Source organism: Perkinsus marinus, assembly GCF_000006405.1.
Source record: "Perkinsus marinus ATCC 50983 genomic scaffold scf_1104296932410, whole genome shotgun sequence".
In the NCBI taxonomy this organism is placed as follows: Eukaryota; Perkinsozoa; order Perkinsida; family Perkinsidae; genus Perkinsus; species Perkinsus marinus.
The window spans coordinates 658,721-682,729 of NW_003215453.1; the positions used below are offsets into that span (position 1 = coordinate 658,721).

General features: G+C 48.5%; 5 protein-coding genes across 5 annotated transcripts; all 5 read right to left on the minus strand.

Annotated features, from left to right (window-relative positions):
* Positions 1-673: 673 nt before the first annotated feature.
* Positions 674-4,072, minus strand: Pmar_PMAR022379 (hypothetical protein; the record flags this gene model as incomplete). The annotated part of the gene is made up of 15 exons (XM_002785585.1): positions 674-708; positions 752-1,013; positions 1,173-1,421; positions 1,685-1,768; positions 1,820-1,957; positions 2,000-2,206; positions 2,263-2,355; positions 2,410-2,628; positions 2,675-2,761; positions 2,809-2,931; positions 2,997-3,161; positions 3,330-3,374; positions 3,452-3,613; positions 3,831-3,980; positions 4,013-4,072. The coding sequence occupies 15 exons, from the start codon at positions 4,070-4,072 to the stop codon at positions 674-676; spliced, it is 2,079 nt and encodes a 692-aa protein (XP_002785631.1).
* A 143-nt stretch (positions 4,073-4,215) lies between these two features.
* Pmar_PMAR022380 (ring finger protein, putative) lies at positions 4,216-16,853 on the minus strand (the record flags this gene model as incomplete). Its single annotated transcript, XM_002785586.1, has 44 exons — positions 4,216-4,239; positions 5,023-5,133; positions 5,188-5,305; positions 5,354-5,498; positions 5,541-5,571; positions 5,703-5,797; positions 5,847-5,979; positions 6,024-6,119; positions 6,272-6,400; positions 6,691-6,782; positions 6,827-6,971; positions 7,636-7,724; positions 8,550-8,685; positions 8,728-8,826; positions 8,870-8,926; positions 9,340-9,561; positions 9,779-9,877; positions 9,924-9,995; positions 10,160-10,244; positions 10,287-10,372; positions 10,989-11,108; positions 11,156-11,239; positions 11,464-11,524; positions 11,556-11,687; positions 11,752-11,945; positions 11,977-12,081; positions 12,133-12,189; positions 12,236-12,298; positions 12,561-12,629; positions 12,675-12,740; positions 12,787-12,879; positions 12,929-13,039; positions 13,229-13,306; positions 13,671-13,721; positions 13,774-14,307; positions 14,468-14,899; positions 15,581-15,632; positions 15,690-15,797; positions 15,841-16,039; positions 16,348-16,434; positions 16,475-16,526; positions 16,571-16,675; positions 16,728-16,775; positions 16,830-16,853. The coding sequence occupies 44 exons, from the start codon at positions 16,851-16,853 to the stop codon at positions 4,216-4,218; spliced, it is 4,989 nt and encodes a 1,662-aa protein (XP_002785632.1).
* Positions 16,854-18,428: 1,575 nt separating this feature from the next.
* Pmar_PMAR022381 (pyrroline carboxylate reductase, putative) lies at positions 18,429-19,794 on the minus strand (the record flags this gene model as incomplete). The annotated part of the gene is made up of 8 exons (XM_002785587.1): positions 18,429-18,538; positions 18,590-18,647; positions 18,688-18,799; positions 18,842-18,959; positions 19,228-19,297; positions 19,346-19,460; positions 19,512-19,610; positions 19,661-19,794. 8 exons carry the CDS (start codon positions 19,792-19,794, stop codon positions 18,429-18,431), a joined length of 816 nt encoding a protein of 271 aa, XP_002785633.1.
* A 530-nt stretch (positions 19,795-20,324) lies between these two features.
* Positions 20,325-21,044, minus strand: Pmar_PMAR022382 (Phosphatidylinositol N-acetylglucosaminyltransferase subunit P, putative; the record flags this gene model as incomplete). The annotated part of the gene is made up of 3 exons (XM_002785588.1): positions 20,325-20,460; positions 20,509-20,696; positions 20,886-21,044. 3 exons carry the CDS (start codon positions 21,042-21,044, stop codon positions 20,325-20,327), a joined length of 483 nt encoding a protein of 160 aa, XP_002785634.1.
* Positions 21,045-21,249: 205 nt separating this feature from the next.
* Positions 21,250-22,308, minus strand: Pmar_PMAR022383 (hypothetical protein; the record flags this gene model as incomplete). Its single annotated transcript, XM_002785589.1, has 4 exons — positions 21,250-21,317; positions 21,372-21,484; positions 21,994-22,115; positions 22,171-22,308. The coding sequence occupies 4 exons, from the start codon at positions 22,306-22,308 to the stop codon at positions 21,250-21,252; spliced, it is 441 nt and encodes a 146-aa protein (XP_002785635.1).
* Positions 22,309-24,009: the final 1,701 nt, after the last annotated feature.

A 24,009-nucleotide genomic window follows, 5' to 3' on the forward strand; every position in this document is an offset into this window, starting at 1 on the left:
TTGATCTCTATATCTTCCCCTTATCAACCCGAAACGCGAACCCATACTCGGTTTCGTCGCGTGTGCTGTCCATTCTAAAAAAAATCTGCCCACGAGGGTCGAACAAAAACTTGCTGAGATCAGGGATGATATCGCGAATATCCAGACGCAGGTGATAGCTATGTAGAATTCAATCGTACACAACAAAGTCAAAGTTCAAAGATATCAAATTTTTCCTACACAGATTTTTGAATTCTGGATTCAAGAACAAGTCTCGAGCTGCTAGACGCGGCGGCACTCTTTTTCGGACGCGCCACATTTCATTAGAGATAATTCATCACCTCGGTATCGTGAGCTTGAGCATGCTCACACAGGGCTGTAAGAGATGCCTGCTATCGTATAGGCGACAAAAAAGGTCCCCAGCTTTTATTGCGATTGCGTCAATCTCAATTCAGGCTTATGCAATAAAATGCCCGTTCAAATATCGACTGTTGCTCACACAGCTGCCCAGCACAGCGGTAGGCGCTACGCTAGGAGCACACCGCTCCTGTGCTACGACAAGTTCGATCGTCTGGGTTATACAACTCAACAAAGGGGATGGACACAAGTTGCGTCACACAACAACCACCCGATGTGTACAGATGCAGTGAATGATGGACAACAACTAAGACAACTTTTGAACATCACATATATCTCATGCAGTCTTCACATGGACCGTGCCAGCGTCACCTAAGTGTATGAATATGGCGCAGGTTCGATCCGAGGAGCCTACGTTTTAATGTGTCCAGTATCTTTTCAGCTTCTCTCGAGTGGATGACAATCTTGTCGTTCTCTGTATTGATGCTCGAGATTGTCTGATTACCGTGCTTCAATGCTCTCAGATTCAGCTTCAGCTCCTTCAAGTGAGACTTCTCGTACTCTGTTGGATTCAATACTAGCTGCTTATACTGCTTCTGACCGGTCGTATGGTCTTCGACCTCCACCACCGAGTCTTGGGTAACGTCGCCAGTCGAAACAGCTGTGGTTGTCGCGTTCTGACAAGGAGTTGAGTATGAATCGGTGTTGGGATCATGATATGAGCGCATGTGGGTTCGAGATCAGTGTTGAGATCAACTCAGGATATGAGCCCAGTGTTCCGATAGGGGCATTGATGGGATCGAAAACTTGCGCATCCTGAACCAGTCTACACTCACGTTATTCAGCGGGGCTGGTTCTCCCCAGACTTGAGCGGCTTGGTCCACCTCCATCTTCCCCTCACAAATAAGGGATACCCTAACGTTATAGTCGTCCGCTGTTGACGCAGGTATTGCTGGGTCTCGGCACTGCTGTCGAACAGAGTAGCGAGCAGCTAGCCCTCGGGACGGCAGATTAAGACCGGTACACTCGTATTTGACTAGTTGGGGACCAGTCCTTTGAAGGAAAGTTGTGTCTGGTAATTCGACCTGATGGAAGAAGTGGGAGAATTCCTGCCTGTAGATGCACGATGTAACGTCTATCGAGACACGGATATTCTTGGCCCTGCTGATAGAACCTCTAATCATGAGGACTTGCCATGATAAAAGAGCATGACCAGCAAGAACTGTGTGAGCAGTTCGCAATATATCCACTACCGAAACCCTCTTATATTCCGAACATAACGAGATAAAACTCAGCCCCTGGCTCGTTTGCTGAGCCGAAGCTTTCCACCCAGGAGATCGTCACTTACCGTGATCGTCCCTTTGTGAATTTCCTTCACTTCGACAATACCAGCACCACGTACGGAGGCTTGCGAGCATCCATCCTGCTCAGCCTGAAGACGCATCAGTCGAGTCTGCGGCCAGTGTCCACTCGCTCGACCTACCACAGGCCCCGGTGCAACCGACTTGGATGCAGGCACCGGGGTCGGAGCAGGCCATCCGCGGTATACTCCTGATGAATCCTTATGTGGCTTCACTTCATGTTCGTTGGGAGTTGACGAGGAAACGGGCTCCGACTCCTTCTGAAGGGCTGTATGCCAACACACCGGCCATATCTCCCTTACATGAGGTCCAACATCAGGGGGAGATGGAGGTCTCGGGTGGGAAACCGGGGCGTCCCATTCAGCGGCTAAGAACGCCGCGGCGTTGTCCGAGGAGCACAGGATCTTCACGCTTATCCCGGAGCAGGTGAGAGACAGGCCCCCGGTGCCGGTAGTAGGGTGGGAAGTGGCCGCATCACAGCGTAGGGCAGCGCTGCTCGGATCCACGAACTGCGATGGTCACCAGCGGCAGATGAGACAACTCGAGTCGGACGAAGAATTCCCACCTCAATTTCACGTCTGTCATTGTTCACCTCGCTGATTCTCTCCATGCGATCACCAAAGTCGAGAGTGGTGCATGCGGCGGCTATCTTGCTATCCTGAATGGCATAGGTAAATCACCCAACAAGCACACCGAAGATGAGTATTCTCACCGAGTACGTGTTCCACTTCCGGGCTACGATGTTTGCTGCCTCTTTGTTGAAGCACTTGAGACTAACCCACGTGTCAAATACCCCCTCTGAGCCGGGTTTCCTGCAGAGGGTAGACACCTCAGGATAACGAGCGCCGGGCTCATGTCGAGACTCGGCTCCAGCGCACTCGATCCTATCGGAGGATGATTCGTCATGATCCTCGCCCTGTTCATGGGGTACCTAACGAAGAACTCTAAATGAGAATTTCTAGGCACAAGTAACCGACCATGAAACCGCCACCCCAGATGGAGGAAATCTTAGAATATGGGCGGCCCTCGAAAGAGACAGCAGGGCAATGCTCCAGTATTTCAGCCTAATGAACATCTCGTGGCTCTAGAGATGACCACAAGTATCACTAACCGTGGTCATCTGCGACGATCGCTCATCTGTTCCTCCTCCTTCTTCGTTCTTCTCAGCTTCCTCTGCTTCGTCAGTAGATTCATCTGATGTTTTATCGACTGAGTCTCCCGTCTCCGGTTGTTCCTGAGAGTAACATGTTGAGAATACCATAGATACAACAACTAGGGATATGCAACGCTTCGACGTACCTCTGTTGGAGATTCCTCATCCTCATCGGCAACTTCTTCCGGGCCAGTAGCCTGCACCTCGTTTCCGTGCTCCTCGGGCTCGCTTAGAGTATCCTCGGACGACGCGTGAGGCTCATCAGTAAGTCGATTGGTAATATCGGACGCTTCTCCAGCGGAGTCGGAGGTCTGGAGAAAGTGAGGCTGATGACAGAGGTTCTTGTAATGGTACACAGAGTATTCAAGTAAGAGTAGAATAAAATACAGCCGGCAAGAATCGAACTCGCGACCACACACGTTTCCTACTCTACTAGACATGTATCAGGCGAAAAAACCACCTCAAATTCATCTACTTACCCCATTAGCATCAATATCAGGCGTGAGGAATGCTTGTTCTGGTACCTGACACCCAAAGATCGTATCCATCTCGAGTTACTATCGCAGCCACATTCGACGTGTCCCCACCAGCATGGACTTACCTCGTCATTGCTGACATCATCTGAGCTGGGCTCGACAGAGACGTTGTCATCCTCGTCTATCATATCATCCTCGTTGATCGGCCGAGTCGCATACGAATCATCATCGTCCTCATCACGAGCCATATCATCGTACGACTTATACTCGCCGCTTTCCGCGGGTATCTGAGGATTCGCCTCTACCAGTAGAGCCTGCCAATGCCTCCGAACTGCCAAGATACTTCCGAGGGACATTATTTCTCCGACAGATAGAAGCCAAAATCACATACGATCGACACACATATTCAAGTGATACCTTGATGTTAAATGCATACTTAAAATGTGATATATTCATCGAAACCCACTCGATCAGAACTGTCAAGATGCTGCACTGCGGACTCACAGGATCAATGGGAAAGCTCGGCAACGTCGGTCCGATGTTTCCTGATGCAACCTCCTTCTCCGGCTCTGCCTCGGTTGGTAGTGCGTCCAAGTCCAGGTCCGGTATATCAGGAATCAGGGGGCCTAGGGAGTCCTGAGATTCATTCGCAGCCTGAAAGGGACTTGTGGTGGGCACTGACTCACCTCGCTGTAGGCCAATCTTACAGCAGTTAGAGCGAGCAGAGGCACATACAAGTGCAGCATGCTGTAAAAACACAAAAACTACAATTACTCTCCCCTACTTCTGGTAAGAACTCGACATGAATAACACACATCATAGCAACATGAAAAAACTGATAAAGAAACCGTAAAATGGGAACGCAGGTCAGATTGATCGAGCGCAAAAATCACTTCGAGTAGTTCAAAAACGGCTGAGAATACAATGTGAATTCCTCGGGTGTTGTCTCCTGCACTATGAGTCCAATCATATATTGTTGTGTTCAACATTAAAGTTTCACAACCCGTTTTACGTGAAGTGGCGTAAAACTCGGTGAAAAACCCGATGTTCGCGATACGCCGTAGTCGTGGAATATGTTTTTCACTAGTGTTGTTCATATCACGGGTAGAACTCCATTGATTACAACAAATTGTTGTCAACAACATATCACACCTGAGAAGTCAGACATTGCCCGGCTTACCACAGTCACTGTGGCGGCGAATCTGTCGCCTTACAGTAAATATAGTTTATAATATACACCATATCTATTCAATAGATATTCCTCAGTCTGGGGCTGCCTTAGACTCTGAGGAATTTTTCCCCGAGGATTTTTTTTTCTCCAGCGAGTGAGGAATCTTGGCACATTTTACTTCACTGCCACAGTGTAACGAGGAGTAGGAATACTGCCAACATCACAAAAAATTCTCAAATCTCAATAAATCGCACGCGTTGTCGCCACCGACAGCAGTGCTAACTCAACAAGGAAGTGTGAACAAGGACACCATCGAATAACATGTAAGCAGCACGAGAACACCTCACAACTTGATAAGACACAACATCATCTCACAACAGAGGGACCACAACAACAACAGTGGCAGCAGGTGATGGCTCGATTAGCAATGTACGGAGGAATAGATCAGCTGCGGTCAGCCCTTCTTGGTCACTTTAACTGCTCTCCAACCTGATCACCACCAACAGTGCTGACTAATCTCCTCACAAGTCTTTCACCTCGGCGGTGTTGGTCATTGGTCGACCTCCGCACTGGAGGGGGGCTCGAGAAGCCTCTTACCCCGAGCGCCTGGGCAAATCGGCTGACATCAGTGGTGACCTAAACATGTGGCAGCCGCTATGGCAATCACAGTCAAGTGTAGTGAAGGCCCACCTCCTGCACGCGGCCCGCGAACTGCCGCATAAGGAGCTCTGCCATGCCCGGCTCATCAAAAACGATATTCACTTTCTTGCCATCTAAAGTCTCCCCCCAAATATTATTCTCACCAGACCTACGAGAAAAACTGTTGAGTTGACCGCTGTGTGATGAAGCCGCTTACCGGAGACTGTCATATAGTATATGCATTTCATGCCAGCTGGCTTGTTCTTCTGGAGTGGGATCAACCACCCCGACACGGTCCACCACCTCAGATCCCAGACGCGTCACTCGGACATTCAGATGATGTGGGAGGATCGCTGATGGACCTGAGAAGGATCTTATTGAGCACATTGTATGAGAGAGCTCACCGTTGGTGGGGTGGGTAGCAATAGGAAGAACCTGAGGAACGGTAGTAACCAACATTCTGCGAGACGATCGTCCACTGTAGGTATTTACAAACAATGTCGGAAAATATCAATAAAAAATGAGCTCAGTTGAGAAAACCGAAAATATATTCTATAAGGGCTTACTGGTCTCGGAGTGAATCCTCCCCAAATAACAGATAGCATCTGAGCATCCCAAAAGGAGTTGCATATGATGTTTCCCTTGATAACATGAGGCGAATCTGACAGAGTCATGTACTCGACCACAACGATGACCGAACAACAACTCACTGAATCCTTCAAAGCAGCCAACGCGGACTCTCCATTTGCTCTCCTCCCCTCGGCTCGGCACCGGGCTGGAATTAACCGCATTACAGGTCAAGCGCCTCAGCAAGCTGCTAGCCTGGTCCTGGGCTGCCCGGATCTGTTACAATCAGCGTATAGGCAAATCAACTAGCTGCCTCTTACCGTGAGCATCCTCCCAGCCGTCTTGAGGTCTAGGAGATCATCAGCCACGCCAGGAGTGGCCTCTCGCTGGAGCTGTGAACAGCTGCCGAATCGTTCCTACTCACTAATCATCACACTGAAAGACATACGGTGCGTTACCAGAGGCTCGTCGGGCGCCGAAGTCATAACTTGAGGACTACTTGACGATGATGAGGAAGAGGACTGAGGGGAAGAGCGAATCTACTGTGCAATCCTCAGAAGCGACTCACCGAAGAGGCCCAGTCGAAATGCACGAAGTTGAACCAGCCTGTGCTCGCACTGTTCGCCACGGAGGCGGTAGTGAACACCATCTGGGTGGTAGTGCTTGTCGTGCTAGTCGTAGTGATACGTGTGACAACCTGAAGCCACTGATTCGAGTGTGAATTTTTTCACACCGTTACCGATGATGAGGATGACGCTTCCCAGCTGAAGTGGACAGCTGCTCCTCCGCTTTGGGTCTGGTAGTCTGACGGCGTAGGGGAGGGCATCTCCGACTACACAGAAGAGTTCACCCAACCACAATGTGCTCAACTACACGTGACCATAAGCGAATAACTAAGAATTCTCTTCGGTTTTTACACATTTCGAATCACGTGCAGAGAGAACTCTCTGGTTGAAAAAAGCAAGCATATCGCAATCGTGAACTCACCGGCCTGTATCCACCCCATAGGATGGACAGTAGCTCCGCATCCCAGTAGGCTCCGCAAACAATACGATAAGCAACTCCGGCGGAGTCCCAGCCTGATAACACCAAGTCTGTGAACAGTCCGACATTGATTCCCCACCTCTAGCATCGCGACACTTCGTCTTAATCTGCCACTTGCCGCTTTTATCCAATTCAGTCGGTTGGCCATCCGCTCCATCACAGGACAGTGTCACCACGTCGGGGAAGCCAAATGGGGTCAGCTGCACCGGGCATGAGGTGATTTCCTGCTAACACTAACCTCACCTGCATAATTCGACCAAGGTTGTCCACGGCGAGGTCCATGACTTCGTCCATTTCTGCTGCCACTGCGAACTCCGGCTGTGCGTATGTACAGCTGGGGAACCGCGTCTAGGTTAGAGAGAACATTCCAAGCACAAGAGAGAGCGATAGGCAGCCATACATGTGGCCGGGGTGAAGGAGGTGCGCCTGTCGGTAGTGGTTGGGGAGGTAACTTCTCGCTTGCCGAGGCCTGGCTCGAACCAGAGGACTAAGCTCAGTGGATACATAGTCGCCCTGAATGCGGAGCACTTACCTGCCAAGAATACTGCTGGAAATAGCTCAACAATCCTGAGCTCCGTGTGGTCTGAGTCTGGGTCGTGGTAGTAGTCGTAGTGGTCGTTGTTGTAGTGCTCGTCGTAGGAGGTAGCTTCTGAGTGGTATCAAAATCAGCTAGCATTTCATAGATGCGAGGGTAGGTGATACGAAATTCGAACAAGTCAATATTGCAAATATTTGTCGATTGTTTGACAATATATAACTTTGAATCCAATCTACTCCTACAACAGCTACACTCGCTACAACTTGAGCTGAGACCACCACCACCACCACCACCACCAACAACAACAACAACAACAACAACAACAACAACAACAACAACAGTGAACTCACCGGTTCATAGCCTCCCCACAGGACGGCGAACATCTCCGCTTCCCAATAAGATCCACATACGACGTTGGCGTTATCATAGCTTCCCGGATCTGAACCAACAACATTCACAACCATGGCCACAACAAGCCGATTATGGGCGCCACTCACTTTCATTATTCTGGCACTCCACAGGCACATACCAATTTCCTCGCCACGGTGTAGGATCTAGTGTAACTCTATCACAAGACATCGACCGGGTTCTTCTCCTGCCAACTGGTGCGACCTTTAAAACGTGATCGAGTTCCTGATCAGCGGACTTCTACCCACCTTCAGTTCACGACTAGCCGATACAGCGTCGAGTAGAGTATCATACGAGCCAGTGGTCATCGCGAATACACTTCCGAACTGCATACGGGTGCAGCTCCCAAAGCGACTCTGAGCAACAGTAACAAATCTCATCAAGATTCATCAATAGTACAGCCACCTTAGGCGTAGCAGTGGTCGTAGTCGTCGTAGTCGTGGGAGCATGAGTAGTCGTTTGGGGAACCTATAGAGCTGCTGAGTTCAAGTTCAACCAACAGCCTGATTTTACCACTGCTCGGGAGCCATAGCCAGAGTAGTAGTAATACCAAGATCGCTGATGAACCCTCGCCGCTGTGGTGGTCGTAGTAGTAGTAGTAGTAGTAGTAGTAGTAGTAGTAGTAGTAGTAGTAGTAGTAGTAGTGGTGGTTGTCGTAGTAGTGGTCGTAGTCTGCTGACATGAAGACATGAACTCGGAAAGTAGTCAGCTATTTTTACCGCTCTGTATCCGCCCCACTGTATTGAAAGTAGTTGAGCATCGTAATAAGATCCACAATAGATTCTCCCTTGACTGACAAACCCTTGACCTGTCCACAATTATCAACTTAGCAGAACCATACCAAACAAACACTCACCTTCAGCATCACCACACTTCACAGGCACCGACCACTGCTCCGGCTGGTAGGCAGCAGCAGCCCCATGCCTCACCGGAAGCTCCATAACTTGCTCACAGATCAGCGACATAACGCTATCCGCATAGGAAGGACGTACCTATCACTGCTTTGTAAGACTCCATCATGAATCTAAACTCACCTGTAGCTGTCTGCCATACACTACGAAATCAACGACCTCGTCTACTGCCTCGCCGTAGGACCAGTCGGGCCGCATGGTCTCGCAGGTGGGATACCGCGACTAGAGACACCATTATATAAGCAGCGACTTTAGATCAACTCACCCTGGGTTTCCGCGTGGTTGTAGTAGTTGTGCTGGTGGTAGTAGTAGTCGGCCGCGGCTGAAAGACAATGCGTGAGTCGTCATCAGAAAACATACGAGGCCTCACAGTAGGAGGGTTATTCCATGTATATCCTCCAGAGGCATGGACCATCCACCACGAAGACTGTTGCCTATGAACCCTCGGTGCCTCAGTCGTAGTCGTAGTTGTGGGTGGCGGCTCGGTTGGTGGGGATCTCTTGAAAAAATGGCAATAACACATATCACCTCCAATGTGAGAAAATATGCACATATTGAACTACATGTGTCACGGACGATATGAAATTTCTGAGAAAATTTTGGGAAATTCTTATTGGTTTATGTACATTCTTACCCGAATTGTATAGTGAGCAAACTGCTGAGCTCAGGTAAGGAAAATGAACACATATTTCACCATCCACACAATTGATCGATCCGGATAGTTCCCAAACTTACAGGCTCATAACCTCCCCACATGACTGCCAGCAGCTGGGCATCCCAATATGATCCACACACTATACCCTCCTCCTCAGCGTAGGCATACATCCTAGATGAGGCTGCCATGTAGCAGCTGGCCGAGACGCGATAACGACCATCCTTCTCCTTGGCCGGTGGGGCTCGGACCGGATCACAGGTCAGGAACTCCTCAGAGCCACCCTTGGCACCCCAAGGTGATATCTACAACACTTCATCAACTACGGCTCATTCAAAGAGAGCTAGAGGGCGGCTTTTTCACTAACAATGTATTAGGAATCCTAAGCTCGGGAGAGTTTATTCACTATCCCACACACGAAACCAACGAAAATTCCGTAGATCGTCCTAGTTGCAATCAACACACATAGTTGACTTTTTACACATCTTCCCATAGCAACCACCACCATCACCAAAGACTCACCCGCAGTCCGCGATTAGCGAATGCGAAATCGGCTATCTGCTGAGGCATCTCATTGGGAGCAGACGGACGAACCACCTCCTGGCAGCTGCCAAGGAACGACTGAAAATGAACATAAGTGTCTTTCTATCGCCACTCCAAGCCCCACCCTCCGCGTAGTGGTAGTAGTGGTGGGCGTTGTCGTTGTCGTTGTTGTAGTCGTAGTTGAGGTGGTGACAGGCTGAAGCACACAACATCCCAGCTGACATGATAGAATATCTCATACCGCTGTGAAACCCGACCACGAGAAGTAATTGAACTTATACCACCAAGACGTGGTCGTCGGAACCGGTGTTGTTGTAGTAGTAGTCGTAGTAGTTGTGGTAGTAGTAGACGAGGTTCTACTCTCCTGCTTGTGGTACATAACAACGTATTGGAACCATCCAGAAGAGTGCGCTGCGCTCCCTTGGGTGCCAAGACCGGCCTTTCCCTGAAACATCGATCACAAGAATCGTTAACAATAACAACTCACTTTAAAACCACCCCAAGTCCTGGCCAGAATCTCAGCATCTTCGCGACGTCCGCATACCAACACTCCTCCACCAGACCGACCATGACCTGATCAATCACAACGTGGCGCTCTCCCAGTACTCGAATATATTTCCCCTATGCAAACTACAAGATCACACTATAATGTAATAGCACATGTATCACAGTAGTAGTAGTAGTAGTAGTAGTAGTAGTACAAGTAGTGGCAGCAGTAGTGGTAGTAGTAGTAGTAACAGTAGTGGTGGCAGTAGTGGTAGTAGTAGTGGTAAGTCGAGACTGATTGTAAGTGGATGAAGTTAGTCAGAAGGGACGTTGAGGATCGTGGTGGACGATGGGAGTGTATCCGGAAGACTGCGTTGGATAAAGGGAAGCGGCATAAATTTCCTATTATTTGCAGCGCGCATGTTCCATAGTTGGATCCAAGCGCTCAATCAATGAATGAGTAGTGGTAATACACTATGGTGTACACGGGTGTCAAATCGATAGTGGGATAAACTCCCTGATAGATGTTCACCCCAGGGTATGAAGCAGAACATGGCGATTCAGAGTCTACGAGTTTTCCCCTCTGGATCGTTTCAATTATAGTTGTATACATATATTGTAGTTAATATACGACTCCGAGTAGAATGTACAAAAATCAGGGAGAACTTCTGTCTTGGTATCAGCACTTGTAGTTGCCTTATACCCCACCTTGAGAGTCTCGACAGTCCACACGGACCAGCCAAGTAGCGCCCTTTCCTTCTGGAGGCACCTCCACTTCACCGCATCTCAACTGCAGTGGATGTATCATTGTACCAGGCAACACCTAAGGCACAGACCTCACAACAGGAATGCAGGATATTTCAACCCTACCGTTAGCTCTCTCTTGCGTATGTCAAAGTCAATAACATCATCAGCCTCACCCTTTGAAAAATCGGCTATCAACTTTTTGCAGGACTGAAAGATTAGCGACCACCGTGGATCCGTCCTACAGTTGGAGGAATACACGTTTAGTTTTCTCGCTAATTATAGAAGTTTACCCGCGAGTTCGGGTAAAAATACACGAAAACCAACAAGAAAATCGAAAAACTTCCATATTGTCACCAACATATGTAGTTGACTTCGTGCGTATTCTCCCCCACTGCGCCATACCACGAGGAGATCAAGCAAGCCGTACTCACCTCGCCCCCTGACGGTGGGGAATCTGTCAATATCTGATCGCCATGCTTCTGGGAAAGAAGACTGTAGTGTAAAGGATGCAGTAGAGACTTACGTCTTTTCTCCACGAGCCTTGAGAGTAGGTGTACCACGATCCACTGCTGCTACTATCGACTCCATCTGGCAGCCGCATGCTATTGCCAGCCATGCCAGGGAGAGAGTATAGGCCAGGAACCCAGGAGGGATCCTGAAAATGCACGCTGTGAGGATCGAACCTGGGACCTCGATGACTCACATCAAACCCGCCCCACTGCTTGGCCAAAGTTCTTGCTTCATACTCCGAGTCGCATCGGATCTTCCCCTCCACCGTCTCAGCATCAGCGCCACCTCCAATAGTGCACTTCACCGGAATCAGCCAATCGTTGAGGTCAACCCGATGCTTGGGCCTGACCGCCACCTCCTCACACGCGGCGACTTCCGCCTCCTTCTTGTAACGCCTCCGAACCTGAGCCGTTTCCCTCCAACAAGATTCCCACCCAGAGACATGCCTTGAATCTCCGTCCTGGTGTATCAAAAGCGGTTATTTTCCCATACCGATAACTATGCCGAGGGCGAAACTCTCGACAAGTGCCAAAGCCCGCCTGAAAATATTGGAAATCACCACCACCACCCGAGGAACCACTGCCTCTCACCTCGTCAGTGGGCACGAAAATTCCACCATTCCCCTCCACTTCGGATGACGACGCAACCTGTCAGTGTCAACCAGGACCCAATAATCACTCGGGGAGTCCCTACCTCCTCATTGTCCGGTGAGAGCCTGTCATCGTCATCAACAGTGTCACCTTCCGATTCATCAGCCTGAGGAGTCTGGCAATATGAACCATATTTCGAAGTTACTTTTCAACGTCGAGAATACAACAATGTAGAGTTTCTGAAATTGCAGTACTCAATTCACGTGAAAAAATTCGTTACTGTTCTTTCAATTACAAAACTCAAAGAGTATAAAACTATGTATATCATCTTCTTACAGTATTTGTTCACGCCTTCGTACTTTCGAGTTTGGCAACAGTTCGATTCACGCTGTGAAATTAAACAACTCGTCTCTTCTCCCCACACCTACCTTCAGCCCCTCACCGTCCGCGTTACCCTCCGAGGAATGCCTTAACTTAGCTTCCTCCTCTTGGGTCTCCTGCATGAGTCCGATACCCCCAACCCCACATCTCAGAGTGCCCACCTCATCTCCTGCAGAGAAATCCTCCTCAACATTTGATGCAAGTCGAGCAGCAGCCGTATGATCGTCCTAAACCAACAAGGATAATTCCCGTCAAGTGAGAAGAACCCCCTACCTCAGCGTCGTGGTCCGTAGTGAAATCTCCTACATCTTGAAAGGTCGGCAAGCTCTCAGGGATAACATACTCGTCAGCTTCTGTCTCCGGAACCTGTAATGGTAGACAAATGAATGGTAGTACAAAGAATCACCAACCCCACCTCTTGAGACCGCTCTCCTTCCTCACTGCGTAATGCTCGGCTGGTGCTATGACCACCCTCTGTCTCAGCACCAGCCGAATCATCCTCAACAATAGGAACCGCTTGCGAGACCTGATGTCAACCAGCTTTCCTCAACTCCGAATCCGAGTAGGAGTGTACAGAAACCAAAGAAAATTTCCCAGAAAAATTCCCTTAGAATTTCCGATTGTCACCGACACATTAAGTGACCATGTGCATACCATGACCATTCCTCGTACTCCATGCCACGATAGTCAACATCCGCGACAATAATGGCCTCACCTGAGGATAATTTCCCCATTCAGAAGCATCTGAGTCATCGTCCGATGCCGAGGCCGGTTCGACGTCGTTGCTAGAGGCCTGTGCGAAGAGAATATGTTGCCAGTCAGCGCTCGAGGTGAGTAGTCTTGCTGGAACCGACCAGTTTCCGCGATGATGGAAAACACTTATCGATTAATTTCATCATCTACACACTTGAAATTTTTCGGACGATTACTGGTAGGATTTTCATATTAGACCCTATCAGAAATTACTGTCGACAAAATTCGAGAGGGCTGGAATTGAATGCTTTTCTCTCTCTCTCTCAACCTCAATTTTCGTGTTGCGACAAGTCATGTGTCCACAGTTTGATATCACTCCTGATACCGACTTGTGATACTCTCTACAGGAAGAGCCCCCATCGACGTATAGAGAAAGCCCATGCTTGAGTCGAAGCCACACCCACCTCTTGAGTTCCTTCCCCTGTTTCCATTTCTTGAGGCCCAGATGCGGGAGCCTAGAAGGAGACAACCATAAACTGTACAAGGTAAGTGAAGTCCCCAACTTACCTCGTCGTCATCTCCTCCTCCACTATCAGTTTCCCCACCAGGAGTCTCCTCAGGAGGGACCACATCTCCATCTGGACTGTCCTCATCCTCGCCAGTGTCACCAAATTCAGTAGTTGATGACTTAGCGCTGCTATCGGGCTCAGCAGCGCTATGACTATCCTTCACCTCATCGCCACTATCATCGACTCGTTCACTAGACTGTGCCTCCTCACCCGCTTCCCCCGCTGTGAAAGGGGCTCCCCATTTCTCAGCAAAGTAAGCCGCATCCTCTTGGGTTTCAAAATTTATCACGAACAGGAATTTCTTCTTTGGGTTTTCCGGCCTGGCGCACTTCGCCTCTACGAATTTCCCCCAGGGCTCCGCGGAAATATCATCACAATGAAAGGTCTCCTGCAGATCCCACAAATGGGCCTTCTCTTCCGCCAACCTCAACAACCGTACGCCAGCGTCACCATCACGATGAGCGTGCGTCACCACAAACTTGTCGGGATCCGAGCCGATCCGAACATACCGTACTAGACTTGCGTAATTCACCTAAACCACCAAGAGCAACTTCCAGAAACTTCTCACATAACCACTAATTCCTATATACTCCATGAAAAACTACCACATATGTTAAAGAACAACAACTAAAGAGTGACAGAATAATCAAAAAAAAGCTCCGAAAAATCTCAAGTCGTCAAATATCCCCCACCTCGCCGAAGGCCTCAACGACATTAGCCCTCGTTCTTTCCAACACTGCATCCCAATCTTCGTGGACTTGCTCCTCATTGGGTATCTCCTTGGTGAGCTCGACGGGTGTTTTATACCGATGCAGGTTACCCCACACCTCCGCGAACTCCATCGCATCTTCGTGTGTGGGAAAATGAAAATACACCGAACGTTTATCCGCTGGTTTTCCCCCGGGTTTTGTGCAAATTGCCGTAGCAATGTCACTAGATGGAGCACGTGCCATCATACTGCAGTAGTAGGGCTGTACGACCCTCTCTGTGAAAGAGCTCCTCAGTTTCACCCGCATGGCCCGACTCGCGCCGCGCTTGAACGCTGTGAGGACTTCCCATTTGGTCGGGTCGTCACCAATGTGAGCGTATAATACCTTCGAGGCTAGGTTCGGCGGGTCCAGTTTCTGAACAGGAAACCATACCACACCATGGTCTGATCGTAATCTTACTCCGTTTGCTGTAGCGACTAGAGCCACCACTACGGCCCTCAGGCCTGATGAAAAACACATTCACAGGAACTCCCAAAATAGGAGGGAGAACAACTGTAAAGATACTGTACGTAGGCGCAGAAAAAGATTCAGAACAGGTCCACTAAGCGACCATAATTCCGATTCAACTCGCAGATAACTATCGATTCAGCGGAAACAATTACCGTTATTAACGACAACGAATACTCAAACTCGGGGGAGGGGGAATACTGTAACAGGAAAGTGGTAACAACATTCCTAGTTCGATTTGATCGGACTTTAAAAAGTTAACTTGCCCGAATAGTGCCTCTCTAGTTATTGACAAACACAGGTCACAAGTATTTTCACATGAAACCACATGGAATCGCTTACTATCCGCGACTTTATCACGCGCCACGAAATTAGACCACGTTTAATCAAACAACATGAGCGCACACAACAGAAGAATAGCAACAGCCTCACAATCAACTCAGCGGGGTTTACTTTATAGCAGAAAAAATCCTCTCAAATTTGGCTACTGTACGACTCTAAAAAACTGTGGACGACGACGACAACAGAAAATACAGTTGTTTCCACAACATAAAAAAGAGGACCATCTTCCTATCGCCTTCGACTCACATTATACTTGCACACAGGGCAGCGATGGTTCACTCGCAGCCAGTGGTCTATGCTGAAAGGGATCAACAACGACAAGCTAATCACCTCTATCGAATGAGCATGTTCTTACCATTTCGCGTGGAAGTTATGAACACATGGCAGGCACTTGACCATATCCCCTTCCCTCAACTCATCCATGCATATCGAGCACTTAACTCCTCTCATACCACCATCGTATCTACCACCACCTCATCACACAGCTGCTCACTCACCCTCCTCACCTGTGTGCTGTGATAGCGCCAATTTTATGTTCGTCCAGACCCCTTGTTGAGCTCTTGCCTGTATCAGCTTCCAACACCTCAATGAGCGACTGCAGCCCAGCAGTCAATTGAACCGCGGCCTCGGGAAGCTCCCTAGCCCCGACCACTGGGTCCGACCGGCAAACTTCACTCCCACCATCGCTTCTGTCATTCCCAGTACCTAAACTTATATCAAAAGTGCTAGTCACAGCAAAAAGCGCGCGCCCGAAAATACAAAACTTACACAAAATATCGGCAACAAGTTCCTCACTGTTATCGTCCTTCCGCCTACCTCTGAGACGATACTGCATGAAGGTTCCACACAAGTGGCAACCACAAGCATCTGGAGGAGTTGGAATATATGTTTGGCTTCACAACTCAGCTCAGGAGTATACTATACAATGACATATAATAGAAGTGTACAAAACCCAGCAAGAGATTCTCACAATTTCCTCATTGTCATCGACACATGCAGATGACCATTCTCACCAGCAATAGACTCCTCCCCTTCTATTCTGACCATGTGCTTCTGCCCATCTTCCTCCTCCTTAGCCGCGGCCGGCTCAGATTTGATCACTACCAGGAGCACTCAACCTGCCTGTTTTCGTGGGCTTACTTTCTCCTGGCCCTACCGCACTACTTCTCCCTTCGTGGAAGCCAGCATAGGACTAGTCGGGGGAACGTATCTTACCTCTACTCGAGAACGACGTACGTGGCTGCTCAGTTTCCTATGCTTTTTCCTCCACAGATTCTCTCGATCATAGTAACCGCCATAAGCACCCAATAGCTGCTTCCCGTTCCCCGCAAGGATACTTGACTGCACGCTCGAAGGCCTCCTCTAACAAATACCGCTCCAAGCCATACCACACCTCGCCGAACTTCCATTCAAATCCACGAGGGAGCCCCATGGACACAAGCTAACACCATCTAACTATAAACTTGAAAATTTCCCATCCCTCCTCCTAACCTACCGAAGACACGTTTGACTTAGTCATAGCGATACTAGGGGAAACAATGCTCGACGATGAGGAGTAGCTACTGCTGCCAATACTGTTCCATCCGTGCGTATAAAAATTGAGTGGCGTTCTCTCGAATGAACCCATCTGAAAATGTCCTCCTCAACCATCATCATCACCATCAGCGGCACTACTCTTCCATCATATTCCCGGAAATAGTGTGTTGGATTGTCCACTGAGCTGAGGGGGGAAGGGGGAGGGGGTCGTCCGTAACGACCCGGCTCAGAACTCTGGAATGGTGACTGTCGTCTTCAAGCCTGTTGTATCCACTTACCCTTGTTATCCACTCTACAGAGCATCCCGACTCCTCCCGACGGGTCGAGGGGTAGACTGAAAGACCTTCACCCTCACTGCTAAGGCAAATAGCTACCCTCATTGGCTTCAGAGTGCCGACGCTGTTGTATCATCCACATATAGTCTGGGGAGTGTACTCTGGAGCCTCTCTCCTGATAATCACCAATAAAACCCTTCCCAAGTGGCATCTTACTAAGTTAGTTGAGACGCCGAATTCATCCAGCAGTGAACTGTCCTGAATACGAAGCCCTTCGCAACACGCCTCAGACCGCCCTTCTTACCATAACCCTTTTATAGTTACTTTTACTAGTACTAGTACTACTACTGCTCACGAGCATTCCTCTCGAGGAATAAGGCAACATGAGGCCCTCCACTTGAGCCCCGGGATCCACCGTCCCAGTGGGCGGTCGGTCAAAGCCCTGCTCTGACATGCCAGGAACGAAATGACTAAAAATGAGGTAAAAAAAGTTCACCAAAATTTTCCCATTTCAAACGTACCACAGACAAGTGGGAATCTTCCAAAGAGAAACTCAACATAGTCGTCAAGGCCCCGAGAGAATCTCCGTAAATGATATCAAAGTCTAAGGAAAGTCTAAGGAAATTGTTCACCGTAGTGGAATTTACATTGCTCGAACGATCTTGCCCACTTAACATTCCTCAAGCCTACTCTTGCTTTGCGACACTAATTTCTCTGTGCCTGGTTCTTTTTCCGAAGCAACCCGTTGCAGCATAGTCTACTCATGGTGTCCTTACCGTATCTCGTTAGTGCTCTATTGTGTCGGCACTATAATGTTTTCATTTCCCATCCCTGAGCCACAAACCTCCACTGAGAGCAGATTCTCTAAGGTAGCCGCTACGAGGAAATGGTCCATCAGGCCAGGGTGTTTTCTGTTCTTGTGATGATGACTCAGTGAGAGTAGCTTGGCAATGAAAACCACAGACAAGCGGCTCTTACACTATCAGAAGCAAAGTTGTTCATTGTTATTCTTGAATGTTCGCTGATGCAATTGCATAGCAGCCAATAATCGATAGGCAGACATCTTTACAACTTCCCAACTCATGTGAGTCACTATGGGTCACGATCAGGCAACAACAACAGTTTTAGTGAACTTGTATGTACGTTGTTACACTCGTACTATCTTCAGCCACTATCAGATGTTCTCCTTGAGTAATGATCACATCGCAACGCATCAAGCCATCACAAGAAAATCATCGGAACAGTAGATTGGTCATCATCACATTCGTCATCAGAGGTGTATTCTATATCTTCGAAAGCTCTCTACTCCTTTCAGTGGCAGCCTTAACTGCTTCGATAGCTGCACTACGGAATCCATTACGCTCCAGGGCGGCGACGCCAGCGATCGTTGTACCTGTGAATCATACGGGGTCCGAGCCAATAACATTCGCGATTATTTTCTCACCAGCAGGACTGCACACACTATCCTTCAGCTCACCCGGGTGCCTGCCAGACTCCAATACCTGAACAATACTAGACGAGAAAAATGAAAAAATAAATTACCATTTTCCCTGCTCCCACACAGGTCTGCGCTGCCAGCTTCAACGCCTGAGCTCGAGGAAGTCCCTGTTGGACTGCACCGTCGGCGAGGGCTTCAATAAAGAGGAAAAAATAACTGCTTAAAATAGTAGTCACTACCAAGCGGCAGTCAACTCACGCAGGGCCACTTCCTGAGAGACCAGTCACCGCGTCGATCAGTTTTTCATCAATAGCAACGACGACGCCAGAGAAACATTCGAGCAACTTGTTCGCGAGGGCGCGATCCTGTTCCGTGCCTGGCACCACATTCATAATCACACCGTTCAGTGTTGGAGGAATATACGCTTGCTTTCCTCAGCTAAGCTTACGGGAGTTTATATACGAATTCGGGTGGAAATGTACAGAAACCAATAATAATCTCCCAAAGTTTCCTCAGAATTTCTATCTTGTCACCAACACATGTAGTTAACCATGTATATATTCTCCCACACTGACGCCGTTATTGAAAACTCCCGAAAATGTTTCACAATACCGCGTTAACTATCACTTAGCCGTTGGTATTACATGTAGCTCCCATGCAGAAAGCTGAAGCTCCAGCGCCAACGAGAGCTGGAGTATTAGGCATAACACGAACCTGAGCTGAGCTTCCACACCAACACACGTGAACAACAACGCGACTTACGATCCTTTGGCTCGGCATCAGCTGTGACAGCGTCTCGAGAGATACACCAGCGCAGATAGATATGATGAGAGGCTTTTGAGTGAAATTGAGTCCACTAAGAGCCGACTTCAACATCCTGAAAATTTCTGATGATTCAGCTATCAAGTTCGCGGTATAGAAGCTCTACTGTGGTTTGACTGCGACAAATACGACGTCACACTGAGCGGAAACAACATCAGCATTTGTGGCAGTGATGTGAATACCGGGATAAGTCTTTCGAAGATACCTGAAAATAGAGAAACTCATCGGTCTTCACTGAGGGCATTCAAGACTCACTCTTCACGGGACTGTAGCGGCTCGCTGATGATGACTTTGTTCTCCGCAGTGATTTGGGAAGAAAGCAAACCCTTCAGGAGAGCTTCACACATGTTACCACCACCGATGAATCCGACACTCAGAGGGGAGGACATTATATGCTTATGGATAATACGAAGCCTGCAAGTGTTAAAACCTATTTTCACTTTCCTCAGCTGAGCTCAAGAGTTTCCTAACGATATCATAGATTCTCACACGACTTGAGGGCAAAAGTGTGCGACAACCGACATCAACTCTCAAAAAGTTCCCAGAACTTCCTTAATTTCATCAACACGCTTCGTTGGCCATGTGAATATTCCGCCTTGGTGACACTCTGTAGAAAAGACACTAGACCCGTCCACATGGTGTACACCAACAAGTGTTGGAAAATATGTTCGCTTTCCTCAGCTGAGGTTAAGAGTTCCTCCACTGATTAGAGGAGTTTACATCCGTATAGGATCGTACAGGAATCAATGAGAGTTTCCGGAAATTTTATCAGAATTTCCATATTGTCACCAAAATATGAGTTGAACGTGTACATATTTCCCCACACTGACACGAACGTCTAAGAGAGGGAATGAATGCGCGCGATCAACACAGAGGAGGGAGCTTTGGAGACAGACGACACAACACAAGCCTTGGGCGTTCACTCAGGAAGCTTTTGATTCCGATCACGGCAACGACGATGACGATTCAGGCGGAACTCACGAAATTTCCAAGCGTTAACTTCACTCAGCTTCAGGTCCACTGCTGTAGGTATGTCATATATCGACGATTCGTCTCTGAGGAATACACTGTCGTTGCGCAGGGCGGAGGTTCAATCCGCTCACGTGTCGCTCGAGATGAATTGACTATCGCCACGAGATGGATCCTCAATCAGTCTCTTGTCCGTGAGGGGAGGCGACAGAGCCCAGGAGAGGAAGGGGAGGATCACACCAGCAGTCCAAAAAATGATAAGTAAGAATAACGTGGGAATTACAACTGCCCACCACTTCGATGGATAATACGTGATCCCAATCTGGAACAGGAAAAGTCTTGGAAGTGTGGTATCAAAAATACAGAACATTCCCAACATCGCTGAAATGATGCAATTCAATCATTGGAAACAATAACTTGAATAAAATTATCATGGACAGAGCAAACCACTTCCACCACTGTGTAAATTCTGATAGCAATAACAAGAGTGACGATGAAGATGTGGACTCACTTCTCTCAAATATCGATCCGGGATGAACGCCCATGCCAGATAGATGACACCAGCGACCAGACAAGCCACCCACGATACGAAGCCATACACCTCCACTGACTTGCTGCCTGGTGATGTAGGCTCAGCTGTGGCCTGCTGCTGCTGATAGAGAGTGTGCATTGGGGACAAGGACGATGAACGGTCATCAGCGAGTGACGCTCGGCGGCGGCGGCGCCGATGATCATCACGATGACGACGATCATCCTCTACTTCCCCACCAGGAATCATCTCCGAGGGTAGTGAACTGCCTGAATGTTATTGGCCGCTCACTCCAACACGAAAACTGAGATTGTGGTAAACGTAGATAAGTTTGACGGGGGGTCTATTAGATAGAGTCCTCATCGTTCACATCAATGTCCATCCTTTTGTACTTCACAGAGCCACTCACAATGCCTGACACTCAAAAGAAATGCATCATATGGTACGTTCCACCAACCCTCCAAGTACCTGCTTCCTCAAGTTCCCGATCATGCTTCTCTTGGAGATCAGCAACGAGCTTTTTGATCTCCTGACTTATCAGCTTCTTCTTGTCCTTATTACCCTTCTTGGGCAACCTCATTCTGAGCAGCCACACCATCAATATGATCATCAATGCCCCAGAATACGTAACAGAAAGGTACGCCTTGTGTGTACACTCACGGATGTAAGTCCGTAGCGTAAATTATAGAGCACGTGAATGGACTTCACAACAGGAAACATAACAAACTAGTAACGAGGACGATAAAAAGACGTTACACTGCTAAATTATGTCATCGATGAGCACACTCGGGAGAGGTTGATCGAAACCTGTGATGGTCCAAAGCGCTGCTGAGCTCCGTCGCTTGGTTTGTGGAGTCGTGTCGCTTGCAAGGCCCACGACAAGAAGACCAATGAGCATTTGTACTACTACTACTACTACTACTACTACTACTACTACTACTACTGCTACTACTACTACTACTACTACTACTACTACTACTACTACTACTACTACTCCTACTACTCCTACTACTCCTACTACTCCTACTACTCCTACTACTCCTACTACTACTACTACTACTACTACTACTACTACTACTACTACTACTACCGCTGCCTCTTAAGATCGGCCACTTGAACCTTCATTTTCTTCCACTCTTCAGTGTGCCTTCGGAATATCTCGTGATTGGAGACGGTCTTATCCCCATCAGTCTCAGCATTCTGCGCTGGCACCTACAACGAGAGGACAACGAAATCGTTGACGACTGCCCCAGAGATCCTTCGTTACCTTCTGGGAATCAGGTTGTTCCTCCTCGAGAGCGGCATCGGCCTCCACTACTGTATCGACGTCCATAGCGGTAGATTCGAAAGGAGTGGCTCTCTTCTTTTTGCCGGCGCTTCGTGACTTGCGAGGGGCCTTGGGCATTTCCAAGTGAAGACTTCCAAAATTTCACGATTGGTAGAAATTTTTGTAGAGAATCGAAACACCTTCATACTTGATGGCGCTAATCGCTTTACGTTACATAAAGCTGCTGAAAATATCCTACTTTCGAAAGGACCATGGTCCTCGGGCCCGCCGCGGCCCACCTGCTCTCATTTCTGAGATACTTGTTCATCGTCGGAAAATGTAACTCAGTTGTTATTTACCGTCGATTGAATGAAAGAAAAATACCTCGTCTGGGATTCGCACCTGCATCCATCACCCTGGACTAAAAAATGGTTTGCTTTCGAAAAGACCATTTCGCTCGCCCCATGCTCAGATAACAACAGTCTCTGCCTGGTTCCTGTGTTGCGGGCTCTCACTGACTAATTGAGTGGTATTTTGGGAGGTGAGCTGGAAAATATGGGCGTCTATCGATCCGGGCCACAATTTTCGCGCCCCGGCCAATCCCATCTTTTGGCCACTAATTTCGGTTATCTTGCCAATTGCGCAATGACGAATTCCGAGCGCGAGTGCGGTATCCCATACTCGCTACACAGTAAAGTGGAACGCTACGGGTGCTCTGCGTCGCCCGGAGTATGTCGGGAGTCACCCTGTACCAGTCTTGCCTTTGCTTGAGTTGATGGGCCTGCCCGACTCACATTCGAGTCGGGCACCTTCAGCCTGGTGGTTAGGGAACCCTCCGTGTGCCGCGGCTACAGGGCTTCAAGTGCAACGCAACTCGTTAGAAGCTTGGATTTCAGCTCATGCAAATTTTCAGTCTTCTAGTGTGTGTTCGTGTTATCTTAATGAACTAATCTTATGCTCCGCTCCGCAGCCTGCTGGCAATATTCACTGGCTAACTGATGATCGGCATACTCAGAGTATGATACTCTTCGGAGTCTTTGCTTTAGTGCGCTATCGATTGGTTTGTCCGAAGTTCCTAGCGTCTAGCTAATATGCGTGGTTTTACTGACAACGTAGCTGACATCTGTGTTTTTGGGTTTTTCACTTGGCAGAATATATCCCCAAGGTACTTAGCTGTTCATTCAATCACCATGACATAAACAACGCAACTTCGAATAGTGGCTCCTCTAACGATGTATGAGATCGTATATCACAACACAAATTATTTCCGACTATTGTTCACCGTGAGCATTCCTGCCATCAGTATCGCACTGAATAGTACACCAGCGAATGCACCAGCGAGATATCTGAAACCGCGCAATCCTACATCACCCTCGAAAGCGAGTCTCACTCTTTAGATAGAACAATCATTCCTCTCAGATGTTTCTCATTCGCTTCCTCGCTTTCCTCAGAGGCTGTCGAGCCCGACGTAGGTTCCAAGGCGCTGATCGGAAGTATAACCGTGAAAATTCACAACACAAGAACCTCGTAAATGCAGTAACTGGGTGGGAACGATATGTGAGGAGGAACGTTAACTGTAGGATTGTGAGGAACGTGAAAGTGACTCACGGGAGGACGATACTCGCCCGTAGGGTAGATCTCCTAGGGCTCCGAGATGGCGAAGTTGGCGATAGATTCAAGTTGAGACTCTGCCTAGATGGTTGATGGTGTAAAGTACTGTTACCTGAATTAATATAGCTCGTAAATGGAGACTCCGAACTATGCAAGTAAACAATACAATCGACGATGATTGACCAGAATGATGCTCTGAGTCAAAACACGAGCATCCTCTTGCCTACC